At 41.3% G+C, this 15,672-nt stretch overlaps 2 protein-coding genes across 8 annotated transcripts in view; one reads left to right on the top strand and one right to left on the bottom strand.

Annotated features, from left to right (window-relative positions):
* The window catches only part of USP37 (ubiquitin specific peptidase 37), a 41,436-nt gene extending 37,820 nt beyond the window's left edge, over positions 1 to 3,616 (bottom strand). For 2 of the 3 annotated variants that reach the window (XM_081948165.1, XM_081948167.1), the window contains exon 1: positions 3,481 to 3,616. The gene's annotated coding sequence lies outside the window, so the exon portion shown is untranslated. Of the gene's footprint in view, positions 1 to 3,121 lie in introns of all 3 variants that reach the window. The other variant, XM_081948166.1, reaches the window with a different exon arrangement.
* Positions 3,617 to 3,724: 108 nt separating this feature from the next.
* CNOT9 (CCR4-NOT transcription complex subunit 9) lies at positions 3,725 to 15,453 on the top strand. Of its 5 annotated transcripts, none has more exons than XM_081948310.1 (8): positions 3,725 to 3,911; positions 6,740 to 6,919; positions 7,328 to 7,443; positions 7,598 to 7,707; positions 9,963 to 10,072; positions 11,989 to 12,087; positions 13,042 to 13,133; positions 13,862 to 15,453. In XM_081948310.1, the coding sequence occupies exons 1-8, from the start codon at positions 3,888 to 3,890 to the stop codon at positions 14,031 to 14,033; spliced, it is 903 nt and encodes a 300-aa protein (XP_081804436.1). In that variant the 5' UTR covers positions 3,725 to 3,887; the 3' UTR covers positions 14,034 to 15,453. The 5 variants fall into 5 exon arrangements, with proteins under 5 accessions (XP_081804436.1, XP_081804435.1, XP_081804437.1 ...); XM_081948309.1 differs by having other exon boundaries at positions 3,726 to 3,911; positions 13,859 to 15,453; XM_081948311.1 differs by having other exon boundaries at positions 3,730 to 3,911; positions 13,865 to 15,453.
* Positions 15,454 to 15,672: the final 219 nt, after the last annotated feature.

The following is a 15,672-nucleotide window of genomic DNA, read 5'->3' as shown; positions in this document are numbered from 1 at the left end:
ATTGAATATTGTAGGATTGGTTAGCTAAAAATTTAGCATTCAGTGTTCATGAGTATAATTTTTCAGTATACTGAGTTTAAACCCTTGTTGCAAGATGGCGTTTATTCTTAAAATCTTAAAAATTAGAAAACAGATACACAAATCTTTATATATCTACATTTTAAATATAACAGATTTTTATTGTACATTTCAAAAGAAAAGAAAATTCCATTTTTAAGTTACACTCTTCTACAAAACAAGTATGAATTCTTCCATATACATTTTGGGAAACAATGTGTCACAAAGGACAAAAAGTTGCAAAGTGGATTTTCAAGTAATGTAGTTAATCACCACTGCTGAGATATGTATAGGTTCAAAGAGATACAAATACTAAAAAGATGTCAACAGATGCTAGGGTATCCTTGTGACCATTTTTCTTGTTCCTTCAGGCCACCTACCCGCAATGACCTATTGTAGTCGGGAACATTTACAATAAATATCAGGGAGTAATCCCCTTAAAATGTCAACTAACAATACAAAAATCAAAGGTTACCACAGGTAGTCCTTGACTTACAATGGCAATCAGGATACAAAATTTCCATTACTAAGTGATGCAGTCATTAGGCAAAGCAGCATGTGACTGCTGCTTAGCAACAGCAGTTTCAGTAGCCTCAATTGCGGTCATTAGGCCAGGACAGCACTGTAAGTAGGAGAGGACCTTACGCTTCTCCTGTCCTACCATCTTCGCTTCAATTCTCCCAACTCACCTATCTCCTAATCACATCTCTGCCCTTTTGGCTGCTCTGCACTCTGCCAGTTACTTCTGCCACCCTCCATCAATCTTTGCCACCTTCTTCCTGCTTCTGGTCTGGAATCCAGAGCAGCCAAGGGTGGAGTCCTGTGATGTGTGTGGTAAGCACAACAGGGTGTCTGGAGTTTTGAGTGGCAAAGGAGCTTGCCATGCCCACCCAAACAAAGAGGCAACAGAGTTCTGCATCACTAGGTTAGGCAGGAGAGTCGATGGCAACTCCAGTCCAAGATGAAGGCTATATCAAGGTACTGTTTGAGGTGGTGGCAAAACCAGGGAAAACAGAGGGATGCAGGCACTTGCAGCAGAGTGTAGCCTGCAGCTTCTGTTAGAAGGCTCCTGGAAAACCAATCTGCAGGCTTCAGCAAGGGTAAAGGGAAGTCCATAAGTAGCAGAACCTACCCAGACTCTCTGCTCAGCCCAGCCTGCAAAGCTTTACAAAGGGCAGCAGCTTCCAGTGTGCTAAAACATACAAACTGGGTCTCCAAGGGTAATTTTAGAGCACTCAGTTAGAAGCTGCTGGTTGCTCCTAAGGCTCACTGGAGTTACCTTCATTTTTTCAGCACCACTGTAATTTTGGATGGTAACTTGAAAGAATAGTCACAAGTCGAGGATTACCTGTATAAACCAAATATTGACTAGTAGAATAAAATTTCATCTAAACTAGGATAAGCACACAGTTCATTACCCGTGTGTTCATTTTGTTCCCAGCAAGCCAGCTCACAGTACAGTTTACAGTATAGCTAATGCTTGAAAGGCAGCTTCAAAAGTTTCAAGGCAGCAAGCAGATGGATACAAGACACCTGCAGCCAGGATGTGCACTTTCTATGCTGCCCAATTTTAGAAGTTTTGAAACAGTTTATCAGTAGACAAGTATTATCTATATGAAGCTGCTTTTCCTTCAGCTCCATTTCCACACCAAGGAAATCAGTCTTACTTGCTTCAATTCTACATGTCAGGCTTCTGCTAGAGATATAATGGCAAAATCAATATGTCAGCAACTACCCTGGTGATCAACCTTTTAGGCATTTTGTGCATAGGATAAAGAACCCTTGTTGGAAAAAATGAAAGATAAATTAAAGTTTAGATTTCAACCTGGAACAGCCAAAAGTCAGATGGGGTGATGGTAAGAAAGATAACAGCTCCTGAGAAAGTAAGAGGTCAAGGGACTACAGGTAATCATCAACTTACCACAGTTCATTTAGTGACTGTTTGAAATTACAACAGCACTGAAAAAAGTGATTTATGACCATTTTTCACACTTACAACTGTTACAGCATCCTCATGGTCATGGGATCAACTTTTGGATACTTTGATAACTGGTTCACATTTATGACGGGGGTCATGTGATCCTCTTTTGCGACCTTCTGAGAAGCAAAGTCAACGGGGAAGCTAGATACACTTAACACTAACTGCAGCGATTCCCTTCACACCCGTGGCAAAGAAAGAACGTAAAACAGGGCAACGTCCACTTAACAAAGTATCTCGCTTAACGGCTTGATTGTGATTGTAAGCTGAGGACCAGCCATGTAACCAATGGTTGAAAAGGGTGCGCCCATTTCATCACACCTCTCTGGAAACCCACCCACCCCATGAAGATGCGCCCGCTGCCTTCACAGCAACCTAACTGGTAGAATACATGCAGCTTTTTTTTAAATACACAGGTTGTGGTTGTGTTGCATGGGGGGGGGGGGGGGGAAGAATGTCCAGAATTCCCAGGTGTAAGAAACCACACAAGTGGTTGGATTTCATAAATTTTATGAATGGATAGAAACAAGAGGTAGAAATGAGAGGGAAGTTTACGAATGTCAATAACTTTTAGTATGGAAAATAAAGATGCTATATAGAATTATGGATATAATATGGAAAAATTGTAAATAGGCTAATGTAAGTAGAAATTTAGTTAAATTTTCTATTCTCTTTTTCCCCCATTTGGTTGCATTGTTATAATTGCTGTAAATATATTATAGTTATTAGCTTGTTATGCAGGTTAAGATTTGCTATTGGTTTTCCTTTGGTTTTGCTTGATTTGTAATTGTTATCCTGACATGGCACTTTCTTTTCAATAAAGTATAAATAAATAAATTTATATATTTATAAATAAATATTTAAAAGGTTGGATTTCGCCCCGTTCGTGAAGCTACAAGTGGGGCGAGCTGTGGAGGCTCCAGCGTGCCACACTAATGCAAGCAACAGCTCTCCCGGATCCCTTGAGGTATTCCTCTCATCCAACTCGCCTTTCGGATCTGCCCCAAAGACAATTCACACACACACATACCCCACGAACCCCGGGATAATTCAATAGGGATGGCGGCACTTTTCCCCCCCCCTTACCTTCGTAGGCGCTCCTGAAGCCTCTCTTTGTATAATAAATGCCGCCGCCTCTCTTCCGTTCGGGGGTGGGGATGGGGTGGGGGTCTTTCTCTCTGCCCCCTCCCCGTGAGCAGCCCCTCCTTTTTCTACCTCACGGCGCGTGCCAGCCGACCTTCGCCGGACCCCCCTCAAAGCGGAGGAGAGCCCCTCCCCTTTCGATTGGTGGAAAAGGGCAGCTGGCGGGAACCAGATCAGCCGCGCGAACGTCCGTCTGACGCAAAGACGCACGTGAAGAAGAAGAGAGGGGGGAAAAAAGAGAAAGGTGGGGAGAGAAACAATCGCGGGAAAGAATCGAAGAGGGAGAAATTCCCCCTCCTTACGTCATCACGGCGACGGCCGGCTGCCTTTCCCGCCGCAGACCTCCACGCGGATGACGGCAGGAACAACTTTCCCCGAGACTACAGTACTTAGTTCGCGGGGCCGAGTGACGACTCTCTCGCGCTCGGCCTTCTGCGCACGCTCAGGGAGAGGAGGAATCGGGTTCCTTTCCCCCGCCTCCCCGTGCGCGGTTTTTTAAAAGAGGGGCTTCGAAGCGGCCACGACGCATGCGCTTCCTCCCTTTTTTCCCCCCTTCCCTCGGGCCAAAGCAAGAGGTCAGAGGTCACGACGGTTGGCTAGAGCGGCGGAGCCAGAAGGGCCGAGAGGAAGAGGCGGTGGCTTGCGCTCGGATCCATGATGGCGGCGGCTGAAGTTGAAGCGGCCTCCTGAGCTCAAAAAAGTCCCGACCATGCACAGTTTGGCCACGGCTGCGGTAAGGCCAAGATAGGCCCGATGCAGATTGTGTCTATTAAAGGGAACGAGACGCCTGTTGGCGGAGACAGTGGGAGCCACTCATTCCTCTCATGGGAGGAGGATGAGCTTAAAGGGGAAGGAAGGGGGCTCCGAAGCCAAGCCGTCCGGCGGGGTTTTTTTTCCCGCCAAATTGTCCTCGATAAGAAATGCTCATCCTTTCCTGCGCCCTCAGCTCCTTTTTCCCCCGGTCGCCGCTGAGCTCGTCTTCGGGAAACGAGAGTACTACGAGCTTGCAGCGACCTGGTGGTGATGGTCGCGTGCATTTCCATATGCTAAATCATGCGGGGTTGTAATTGCTGTCGCATAAAGCTGGCACATGTGAACGTGGCTCCAGAGTTTAGTGATTTTGGAGGAAGCTTGTTAAGGGCCAGCTGCTGGGCGTGTAGATCCTAGGTAAAGTTCTGGTGATGGTATGTTTAATTATCTGCAGTCATTTAGTGTTATTCGTGTGCCTTTTAGTTACACATGTTAAAAGTTTATCAGAAAGTACTGTTTTGGGAGCCTTATTAGTTAGGGTTGGGTGAAAGTAACTCGAATAATTAAAAAAAATCTAAGTACCGTATGTCTAGGATGTAGCTTTGAAATGACTAGGTTGGATTAAAGTTTCTACCAGTTACTTCTTAGCAAATGTAACAGTAACTTGATTGGAAGTTTAACTAAATAAAAGTATTGAATAGTTGTGAAAAGCAAGATGCCATTTCTCCATTAAAACCTGCAGTGGTTTTAATAGATATGAGTGGAAAACCAGGCTTCTTGTGTACTTGTCTTTGCATGCTGTTCCTTTTTGTTTTGCTTCTTCCCTCCAGATTTTTGTCTTCAGCTGTTCTCTTGTTCCTGCCACACTTGTTACATTAATTGTACAAGCAAGCTAATATATAGCAAACTTTTAAGATACTATATGTGGAATGACATTCAGTTTAGAAATTGGGCAAACGTTCATAATTATGACTATTCAAGATACAGGAACTGCTTCAGTGTTGAAGAATACTGTAATGGGGAAATAAAACTTTGGAAGTAATGAAAAGAGTATAATTCTTAATTGTTGATACCTGATACAGATGGTCCACAGCTTATGACCACAATTGAGCTCCACATTTCTATTGCTAATCAATAAAATTAAGTGAATGTTGCCCTGTTTTATGACTTTTCTTGCCACAGTTGTTAAATGAATCACTGCAGTTAAGTTACTAACATGGTTAAGTGAATTTAGCTTCCCCAAAGGCTTTGTATGTTAAAAGTTTGCAAAAGGTGATCAATGACCCTGGGACACTGCAACTGGTCATAAATAGGTGCCAGTTGCAAAGTGCCTGAATTTTGGTCATGTGACCACAGGGATGCTGTGACAACCATGTGAAAAACAGACATGTCACTTTTTTCAGTGTTGTAACTTTGAAATGTCACTGTACAAATGATTGTAATCCTGGACTACCTGTACCAGATTCCTGTGAATGTTGGTGTGAAAAGACTTAACCTCATCATTCTATTTAAAAGAGAAGAGATACTTTTTGCTGTGATATAGTCAGGTTATGGATATATACATATATATCACACACACACACATCATGGTATTCTCTTGCAGGATAAGCAACATGTGAAGTACAAAACAACAGTAAGTAATAGACTATACTGTAGAACAGGGGTGTCAAACTGACGGCCCACAGGCTGGAGGCTTCACATTCAGGCCACGCCTACCCCCAGTGCCACGAACGGGGAAAAAGTCACGATACATCACGTGATACCAACGTGACATGGCGAGCTTGACACCCGTGCTGTAGAACATGATGTCAGGAAAGAAAATACACCCAAATGTAGTTAACATTTCACCACATCTCTTCCTGACTTTCTATTCTTGTAAATACTTTTGCTTTCATTATGTATGTAAGCTGCTTCATACATTGTCTTTTGTTCTACTTTAAAAACTTCTCATTTGATTTTTTAGGATCTTGGACCTCTTCAACATGTTTTTGTACTGTCACTCATTTTTTATTCAGTCCACATTATCACCCATTCTTTCATGAATCTATATCTTGTTTTCCACAAATACTTTTAAGGACGCTCTCCAAGACTTCCACATTGCGTCTGACATACCATAGATTCGTAGCTTGGCACTAATTTATTTTCAGTCTTCCATCTTCCTTTTCTGTCCTGTATTCCTGAGGCTGTCAACTTTTTTTCTTTTTTTAATTAGGAGATCACTACTGAACATAAAGTCATATCCATATTGGGTTCTGACTTCTTTTTGATACAGTACTAGGGCATCCAATACACTAATCAGATTCAGCTTATGGCATTTGAGGATGCAAACAAAATGTTTTAAGGCAGCGGTTCTCAACCTGTGGGTCGTGACCCCTTTGAGGGTCGAATGACCCTTTCACAGGGGTAGCCTAAGACCATCGGAAAACACATATTTTTGAAAAAATACGGAAAACATAAAATGATTTTATGGTTGGGGGTCACCACAACATGAGGAACTGTATTAAAGGGTCGCGGCATTAGGAAGGCTGAGACCCACTGTTTTAAGGTCTTCACCATAACACATTCACTTGTGTTCCTTTCCTATCTTGGTTCATTTGAGCTAACCATAAGGGATTGATTGGGGAGTTCCACAAAATAAGATGCATGTTTGCATGACAGGTTCGTGCCACTAGCCTTCAAAGAGGCAGTGGTCTTCTACTTTCTGAAGAATGCCACTTAATCTGCTGCTTTCCCTGTTGCAATTGAAGTATTAATTACTTGAAGTTAATCACAATTAAAAAGTTTCCTTAAGTGTGTTCTCTCTTTTTAAAGCCGGTGCCAACGGCACTTGCACAGGTTGATCGAGAGAAGATTTACCAGTGGATTAATGAACTATCCAGTCCTGAAACTCGTGAAAATGCACTATTGGAGCTGAGTAAAAAACGAGAGTCTGTCCCTGATCTTGCCCCAATGTTATGGCACTCATTTGGCACAATTGCAGCTCTGTTACAGGTAGGTTGAATGCAACTTTTAATTGAGATAGCTGACCCACCTATCTTAAAAACAATTCATTTTGCACATATTTAGATACAAATTACTACGACTTTATACTTCAACTGAGAAAATGAATACATGATAATATAGTTACAGTTGCTCTGAACGAAGTTCCAAAGGAACTTGAAAGATAGTAATAAAGAATTTGGGATGTGCCAATTGAAACTATGAAGATTTCCAAAATCAGAATTCATGTAATTGGTATATTTTATGTCTTCAGATTTCTTTTAAATGATTTGCTTTGTCTAGTCAGTATACGAGCAAAAATTTTAACAATTCTGTCAATGGATCATAATTCATTAGTGGGGCGTTCGGTAATGCTTCAATAGGAAATATTTTCACAGTAGTGGTTTTTCTTTTTCATAGGAAATTGTAAATATCTATCCATCTATAAATCCACCAACGTTGACAGCTCATCAATCCAACAGAGTATGCAATGCTCTGGCACTTTTGCAATGTGTTGCATCACATCCAGAAACCAGGTATACATGCTTTGTGTATTGACATTGTGGAAATTGTAATCATTAATTAATGAAGGTATCTTAATATTTAAATAATTATTTTAACGTAAGTTATGTTAAAAGGTATCTCTTCCTGATTGCTATTTTGTCAAATGTATTTTTCCTTCACGTCTAGGTCAGCTTTCCTTGCTGCACATATCCCTCTCTTCTTGTATCCCTTCTTGCACACTGTCAGTAAGACTCGTCCCTTTGAATATCTGCGACTCACAAGTCTTGGAGTAATTGGTAAGCTGCTTTTTATGCTACCTATAAGAAATTCTTGCTTTTGAGAAATGAAGAGTAATCTAGATTCATCAGTAAAAAGTACAGAAAAGCATTGTATTAATTCGAGTGGGAATTTTCTGAAATTTGGCTTGAGAGTTATAAACCTATCTGGAATTATATGGCAGATTGTCAGTGTTAGAACTTCCACATTGGCAATACATTGTAGAAGTAGTATAGTCTCCATATATCTGAAGGGCAAACATGTTGAGAAAAGCTATCCTAAAGTGGTCTATGCCACTAGACTTCTGGCATTTAGCACAAATGTCAGCTCAACTAGGAAGTAAATTTAGGGGATCCAGCTTAATCCCACATATATGTCCCACTGCTACATTTTTTAGTTCTTATTTCTAAATCCAGATAATTTATTTTACAAATTAATTAATTAATGTAAAATGGAAGTCCTCAAAATATTGAAGGATCTGATATAATTTTGTTTTTATTTTCTGTGGTTTAAATGTGCTTATAGGTCCCATTGGCAGTTTTGACAAAAACAAAAACCACTTAAAAATTGATTTGATTCATCTGAAGTTTTCCATAGGGTATAAGTTCCCTCTCGTTTGTGGAGCTTTCTCCAAAAGCTTCATGATGCAAACACTCCCCGTCAAAATCCTGCTTGGATTTGGGGGACAGCACTTTTTCAGCCAGCCCCCAGGAAGCAAGGGAATTGTTTTGGTTATATGGTGCTTGGCAACCTATTGTAAGTGGAAGGGATTGCCAAGGGCCCAGATTGCAGTCATGTGACTGAAGATGATGCAACAGCCATAATTTGAGGTGTGTGTCATAAGTCTCTTTGTTGAGCACCATCATAATTTCAAAAAAGTTGCTCGTTAAACAAGGACCACCTGTACCGTCTATTAATTATTTTATGATCAATCCTTAATAAGGCAATGAAACAGATTTTTTACTATATAGAGTTCCATATTAACTCATCAAATTCAAATCACAAGTTCATTTTTTATGCTCTGCATAGTTCCTGGCTTTAAAAAGCCCTTCATGCCTAAGCCTCAGCTCCAGGTAAGGAACAGAGCCAAGGAGAGCAAGGCATCTTGGTTGCAGAATGAGACAACTCACTGCTGCCAACTTGCCATGACAAATTCATCAACTTGCCATGACCAACTAGCCACGGACAATTTAGCAATTCAATTTAATTATTTAAAATAAATTTAAAAATATTTTAATTTTTGTCATTCACATTTCATTCTGTCCCTTCTTTTGCACCCTGTCTTTAATGATTTTATTCTACCATTTCTTGATGTAACTCTTGGCCCATAGTGAGTTGTCCTGAGGTGCGTTGGCTGCAGTGAGTTGGCTGTGGCAAGTTGTCATAAACCCTCCTGGTTGCTGCCTATCAGCAGCATCTTTGCTGGCAGGTCAGCAATATCCAATGCTCCTAGGCATGCAGATCTGCTAGCTGCTCCCATGGATGCAGAAGAGAGGCAGAATCTGACCCTTTACAGAAAGGCTGATGGCCCCTGGAATAGCCTCTTGTATCTGATGTAAGAGTTTTATGTAGTTTTTAAAAGGGTCCTTTGATTTGTAAATGATGTAATGTCACAATTTTTCAAATGTTTTTTATAGTCTAGATCAGGCATATCCAACCTGTGACCCTGAACAGCTAGTAATATAGCCCCACAAGGTAATAAAAATATTAAAAAATAAAGGAAGTTTGTTATTTATATATGTTAACTATATTATATATTTATATGTGGCCCAAGACAATTCATCTTCACACCATGCAAGCCAAAAGGTTGGACAATCATGGTCTATATTGTTATGATTGAGTATGCTTAAGAAGAAATTATTACATATCTTATTTGAAACAAGGCTGAAATTTCTGGTCATTTTTTCAATGGACTATATTCAAAGGGGAAAAATATTCCATCAGAAATCAAGTCTAGTTTTACAAATATTTTCTGTAGTTCTGTCCATTCATTTAAAATTTGGTTAATGAAGGAATAAAAGATAGCAAGGTCCTGTTAGTTGTAAACTTCAATAGTAAGTTTTAGATTTGTGACAGCAAACATTTATTTATTACAATCATGGAGGAATGATTTTGCGTTGATAAATTTAATTTGTATCATAAATCAACTAATTCTGATTAATGTAGACTTATTGTTTAATTAATTGAAAAATACCAAAGTTTCTGGTCAGTTCAACTTCCATTAGATTTTTGTCAAACTGTGTGAAATTTTATCTGGTCTTTCTCTGTTTTAAAGGGGCTCTTGTGAAAACAGATGAACAAGAAGTTATCAATTTCCTACTAACAACTGAAATTATCCCTTTGTGTTTGCGCATCATGGAGTCTGGCAGTGAGCTTTCCAAAACGGTATTGCTTTCATTATTAATGAAATTATTCCAACTTCATGGTTGTTCTTTTTCTTGCCTGTGCATCTTATTTCTATGATACACCTAAAGTTAGTAAGTTACTGTATTTTTTGGTCTACAAGACGCACCCCCCCTCCCCCAAAGTGAGTGGAAATGTCTGTGCGTCTTATAGAGCAAATATTCCCGAAGTCCTGCCCAACCACTAGCCCCCACCCTTTGGCCTCTGTCTCCCAGCAATTTGCCTCCTTACAGCAAACAGCCTGGTCAGCTTCAGCACAGCCTGATTTGGTATGAGCAGCTGATTGGCGGTTGGATCTGCCTCCTGGAATACCGCCTATCAGCTGTTCCAGGCTGCAGGGATCGCCGCCTCTGCGCATCCCGTTTTTGGCCTGTTCCAGGCAGCAGGAATCACTGCCGCTGCCTGGAACAGGCCAAAAAAAAGGGCGCACGGAAGCTGAAAATGGGAGGTGGCGGCGGTGATCCTTACAACCTGGAACAGCTGATAGGCGGTATTTCAGGTGGCAGATCCAACTGCCAATCGGCTGCTCATGCTAAAACAGACTCTGCTGAAGCTGAACGTGCAAAATGGTCATGAATTGTATGATAGTGAACTTTAAAGAATGGTATTGCTTTTAATTCTTTGTGTTTTTTCCATTCAAATTATTGATACTCCAGTGCAAAACAGACTTGTTTTCCATCTAAGATTAGCAACCTATTTTTTCTCTACAAAGTGATTGAAGATGTGGCTTTCAAATTGTCTTGATTCCGTGCTTCATTTAAAAAACATTGCTTTGAAAACAAAGCAAAATCATAGGTGCCTGTTCCATCTTTCCTTTTAAAGTAGTTTTATATTTATTCTTACCATATGTAAATTTTAAATTATTATGATAGCACCACTCTTCCCCCTCTGTTGAGGGAGGAGTGTTCAAAAAATCCATCTATGTTAGAATTGAACGACCCTCCCTCAACAGAGGGGGAGGAATAAGACACCACCTATCTAGAGTCTATAACACAGCCCTTTCAGCAGTTCCAAGAAGATTCCACAACCAATTGCATCCAGATTCAGATGACTCTGAGGGACAGATAAACTCCCATTGGCCTAAACAGCTCTCAGAAAGAGTGCGAACAACCAGATTACTGCAAAGAAACACAATCCTTTCATTTCCCACCCACCCCAATCCTGTCAGAACCTATCCTTCCACCCACCCACTCATCACAACTGATGAAGCTTCTTAGATGAGAAGCAAACATTTTCTTCTTCCTCCTCAAGGAAAAAACAGACCAGTTACCTTTTTAAAAAGCACCTTTGAGATTACTGGATCCATACTTTTGGTTGTATGTGAAGCAATGGTATATTTTTTAGGTGCTGCATTACAGTCTCTGTTCAGAGTCCTGAGAATGGTGGTTCCATGGGTGTTCCTATGATTTGTTCTTATATTGATCCATGAAACTGAAAGTAGGCAGTGAGACAGAGTTTAGTGAGGTCCACAATTCTTGATATTGTGGTTAAGTTGGGTGTGTTGTGTAGTACTGTTGCCATGGATTCATTTGCTAGTTTTGGGACTATGGGTGTAAAGTCTGCTGTATATATCTGCACATTTGAAATTGTGTACCTCTTATTAACATTAATTACATTTATACACCACCCAAGTCCTAAGCAACTTGGGTCGCTTACAACTAAAATTCCAACATGTAAAAAACATGGCCAGCATCTTACAGCTTGATCATTGGTAGTGTTTTACTGCATTAGGAGAGAGAGTTGCAACAATATTCTTTTCTCATCTAGTCTTTTTATTGTGTTTTATGTGGATTGGATTTAGTTTTACAGTGATTTGATCAAGATACTAAGATCTGCCCTAGTCCTGTATCATTTTCAGCTCAAGCAGTTGCTTAGTCATATTCTTTTCTGTCTTTCAGGTTGCTACTTTTATTCTACAGAAGATCCTATTAGATGATACGGGATTGGCATACATCTGTCAGACTTATGAGCGATTTTCTCATGTTGCAATGATACTGGTAAGCTGCTCTGTTTATAAAAACTTAATAGCTCAAGATAGAATCCTGGTTATTATGTTTGAAGCTTTGCATGGCATCAGTGGTGGGTTGCAGGCTGTACGCCCCGGTACGGGCGTACCAGTGCCTGCCGGAAGCACTGGGTACCATTCCGTTACGGTGCTCTGGAAGGCCCACCCACCGTTCCTCGTTCCTTACCTGTATTTGAAGGAAACAGGCCATCTGCGCACATGCGCGCAGCACATGGCACCTGTGCGACGCTCCGCCGAGCAGCTGGAGCATTGCAGAGTGTCGCAGGAGAAAAGGACACATGCACACATTCATGTGGCTGCCGGGCTCCATTGCCCCATACCGGTTGCAATGGGATCCGGAACCCACCACTGCATGGCATGAAGCCAGATTTGTGGGATCTCTGAAGTTCCACCATGTCAGACAGGGTGGATAGTTCCAGATCTCTTTGATTAAATGTCATCTGCAGGACCTAGGAGGTGCACTTTCCCTATGGATGCCTCTGCCCTGTGGAATACTTCCTCCCTGAGATCCAGCAGCTCTCTCCATCTTGAAGGCCTTAAAAAGCTAGCTTTTCCCCCAAGAGTCGGGTTAGGATCAGGCTGGATCTCTATAAATATGCATGTTAATATATGGGGGAGTGTTGTTTGAGGACAAGGGAGTTATCTTTGATCATTTTTTTATATGTTCACTTTTGTTTTGGGGGAGCTGTCTTGGGTTACCATACATACAATGGACTACTATTTATGTTCTTAAAATAAAATAAAATAAATTCTATATACATACCATAGTAGGTGTATCATTTTGCACAGTAACGTATGAAAAGTTGTTTTGCTACCTGAAAAGGCTTTTACGTTGAATTGAGCACTGGACAGCAAAAGCATTGAGGAATGAGTATGAAGAAGCCACTATGTTTCTTCATTATTCTTGTTTTCTGTTTTAACCTAGGGTAAAATGGTCTTGCAACTTTCCAAGGAGCCTTCTGCCAGGCTGCTGAAACATGTGGTCCGTTGTTACCTTCGCCTTTCCGATAATCCAAGGTAGACATCTTAAAAGTTTCTAGGGGTCTTTTGATTAGGTTAGGAGGGAGGGTGTTACACTTGGAACTAGTCATAGCTGCAGTTTAAAGTGCTGGGTAGTAATCCAGTTCCTTCCCATATGCAGAGCAACTTTCAAGTGAAAACTGATTTCCCTCCAAAGTAAGTACTATTACTTGAGAGTCTGGATGTATTCTTAGGCTTCCTCACAGAGATTTTAAACAGCAGCAATCAAATTGTTTAAACAGATGAAATAAATGCAGCACTGGTTGAACCTGTGCTCATAAAATTCCAAGATCAGGAGATGGTTCTTTTATGAACAGCAAGGGCCAAAGGAAACTTATGAAAATTCTTACCTTTTTCTAAACCACTTCCAGAAAACAAGGTTAATACATCTTATAGGAAGTGCTATGTTTTCATTCAAAGCTGGTATTTACTAGTCTAGGGCTACCAATGGATCTAGCCTTTTACAGAATCCAGGTGCATTTCTACAATTATTTAGTCAAGTAGCAATCATGATTAACAATTAACATATTCTAGATGTTAATATACAGCATTCCAGGGAATGTGATAGAACAGGAGAAGGATGCAGGGTATAGCGATGCAACGTGGTGCCTTGGTCTGTTTGTTTCCTACATGAAGGACCATAATTGTATACTCAGGTGAGGGGCATGCTCCCCTCTTGTCCCTGTGAGTTTATTTGTTGGCCCCCTTTTTCTTGTCTCTTGATGTAGGGCACGGGAAGCCCTCAGGCAGTGCCTTCCTGATCAGCTGAAAGACACCACCTTTGCCCAAGTTCTGAAGGACGACACCACTACCAAGCGTTGGCTAGCCCAGCTGGTCAAGAATCTCCAGGAAGGCCAAGTCACCGACCCCAGGGGTATCCCCCTTCCTCCACAGTGACAGCCAAGGAGGTGGCAGAACCCAGGAGGAAACAGCTCAGGTTTACAGAGAGCCAGGAACCAATGACCTCTTCCAAATCCTGTCAGACATGCGTGGACAGCTCACTAGACTGTCAGTAGTCACCTGGACTGCAGGCCCTTTCTATAGCAACTTCTCACCATGTCTTTGAGGATTATGACACCAGCAAACACAGTCGGGACAGACAAGCCTATTTGAAGGTGTGGGCTTCATTGCAATGATCAGTTGAACACTGAGCTGGGCACTGCCTGCCTGGTTCAGTCGAGCCGGCTTGGAAAGTGTTCCCCAGTTTTCTTGTGGTTCACTGTTTACATGTAAGTTCAATAAATGTTGATCTGGTCATTTGACCCTCTTAGGAGTACCTTTGGAGCTGCATCTAGCTGTAAACAGGGAGGCCTCTTCGTTTCTTCCTGCCTAAAATGGCATTTTCATAAGAGTCTCCTGATTTGTTGTTTTTCATAAGGTTGGCCATCGTGACTGGGGTTCCTTAGACTTTTATCTCTTGGGGAAACGGAGGAGACAATAACATATCCTCAGCTTCCTAAAGGATTGTTCCTAGCACATCAGAAAGCAATGGGTTTTTTTCCCCCTATCGTATTCTTTGGGGCCATTAATTAGAGAAGTTTTAACTCTGTGACTGCAGTTGAAACGGTGTCAAACTTTCTGTGGATCCACATCTGCTAACTCTAGTCTGTGGGATCCATAATACCACAAAAGGAGTAGTGTTCCTCTAACATTCAGACACTATTGGAAGGAAAAGACTGTGTGGCTGCTATGGCCTTTTGTTACAGTTAATGCCTCTGTTTAATGTAGAATTAATTCCAAGGTGAATAAATGAGACCAAGAGTTACTTCAAGCATTTCAATAAACGTTTGCAAGCATTTCAGCCTTACAGACAGGGCTGCAAAGTGCAAGGGCTCTCATGCTCTTTTTCTTTCCTTGCTGCACACACATCTTCACTTTGTAAGCACCAGTTTGTAGGTGACTGCCACAGCTGAGGAACCCATTAAGCAGTCTGCAGAGGCAGCCTTTCCCCTGTTCTAAATGGAGTAGCAAAACAAAAATACAAAAAAGAGGGAATTTAGAGAGAGGGAACTTTCTAGGCTCTTAAGTCAGTTGCACAACACCTTTGAGTAGGTGGTGTGTACGCCTTTGACCTTAGCTAATGCTACTTGGGTGGGAACCCATTTTCCTTTTACCCATTCCCATTTTCTTTCCCCCTGCTTCTCCAAATGGCTGGCCAGGCCAAGCCAAGAGTGTCAACACTTCTGTTTCTACATAGGTTGCTTTTGCTCTTACAACAGCTCCCTGTTTTAAAACAGCCTTGATTTTCATCCCTGCCTTGAGTGGACTTTACCAACTGCTTCTGTTTTGTAACTTGAATAAAAAATAAGCCAAATCAGTCCTGACCCTCTTTGATTTAAGACAGGGAGGTGAATGGGGAGGGCAGTAGGATTTGTTTATTCTTAATGCCACTCAGGACCCAGGAGCAATGTATTTCTCTCCAGATGAGAGAAGCCAGATATTTTTGGGGGTGGAATCTGAGGGGAGTGATAGATCCCTCAAAGTTAAGATGAAAGAAATGTTAGCATTTTAGGATAGAGGAATTTGGGGGACGGGG

This window comes from Natrix helvetica, assembly GCF_964273705.1.
Source record: "Natrix helvetica genome assembly, chromosome: 1".
Taxonomy (NCBI): Eukaryota; Metazoa; Chordata; class Lepidosauria; order Squamata; family Natricidae; genus Natrix; species Natrix helvetica.
This window is presented reverse-complemented; position numbering and strand designations above follow the sequence as displayed.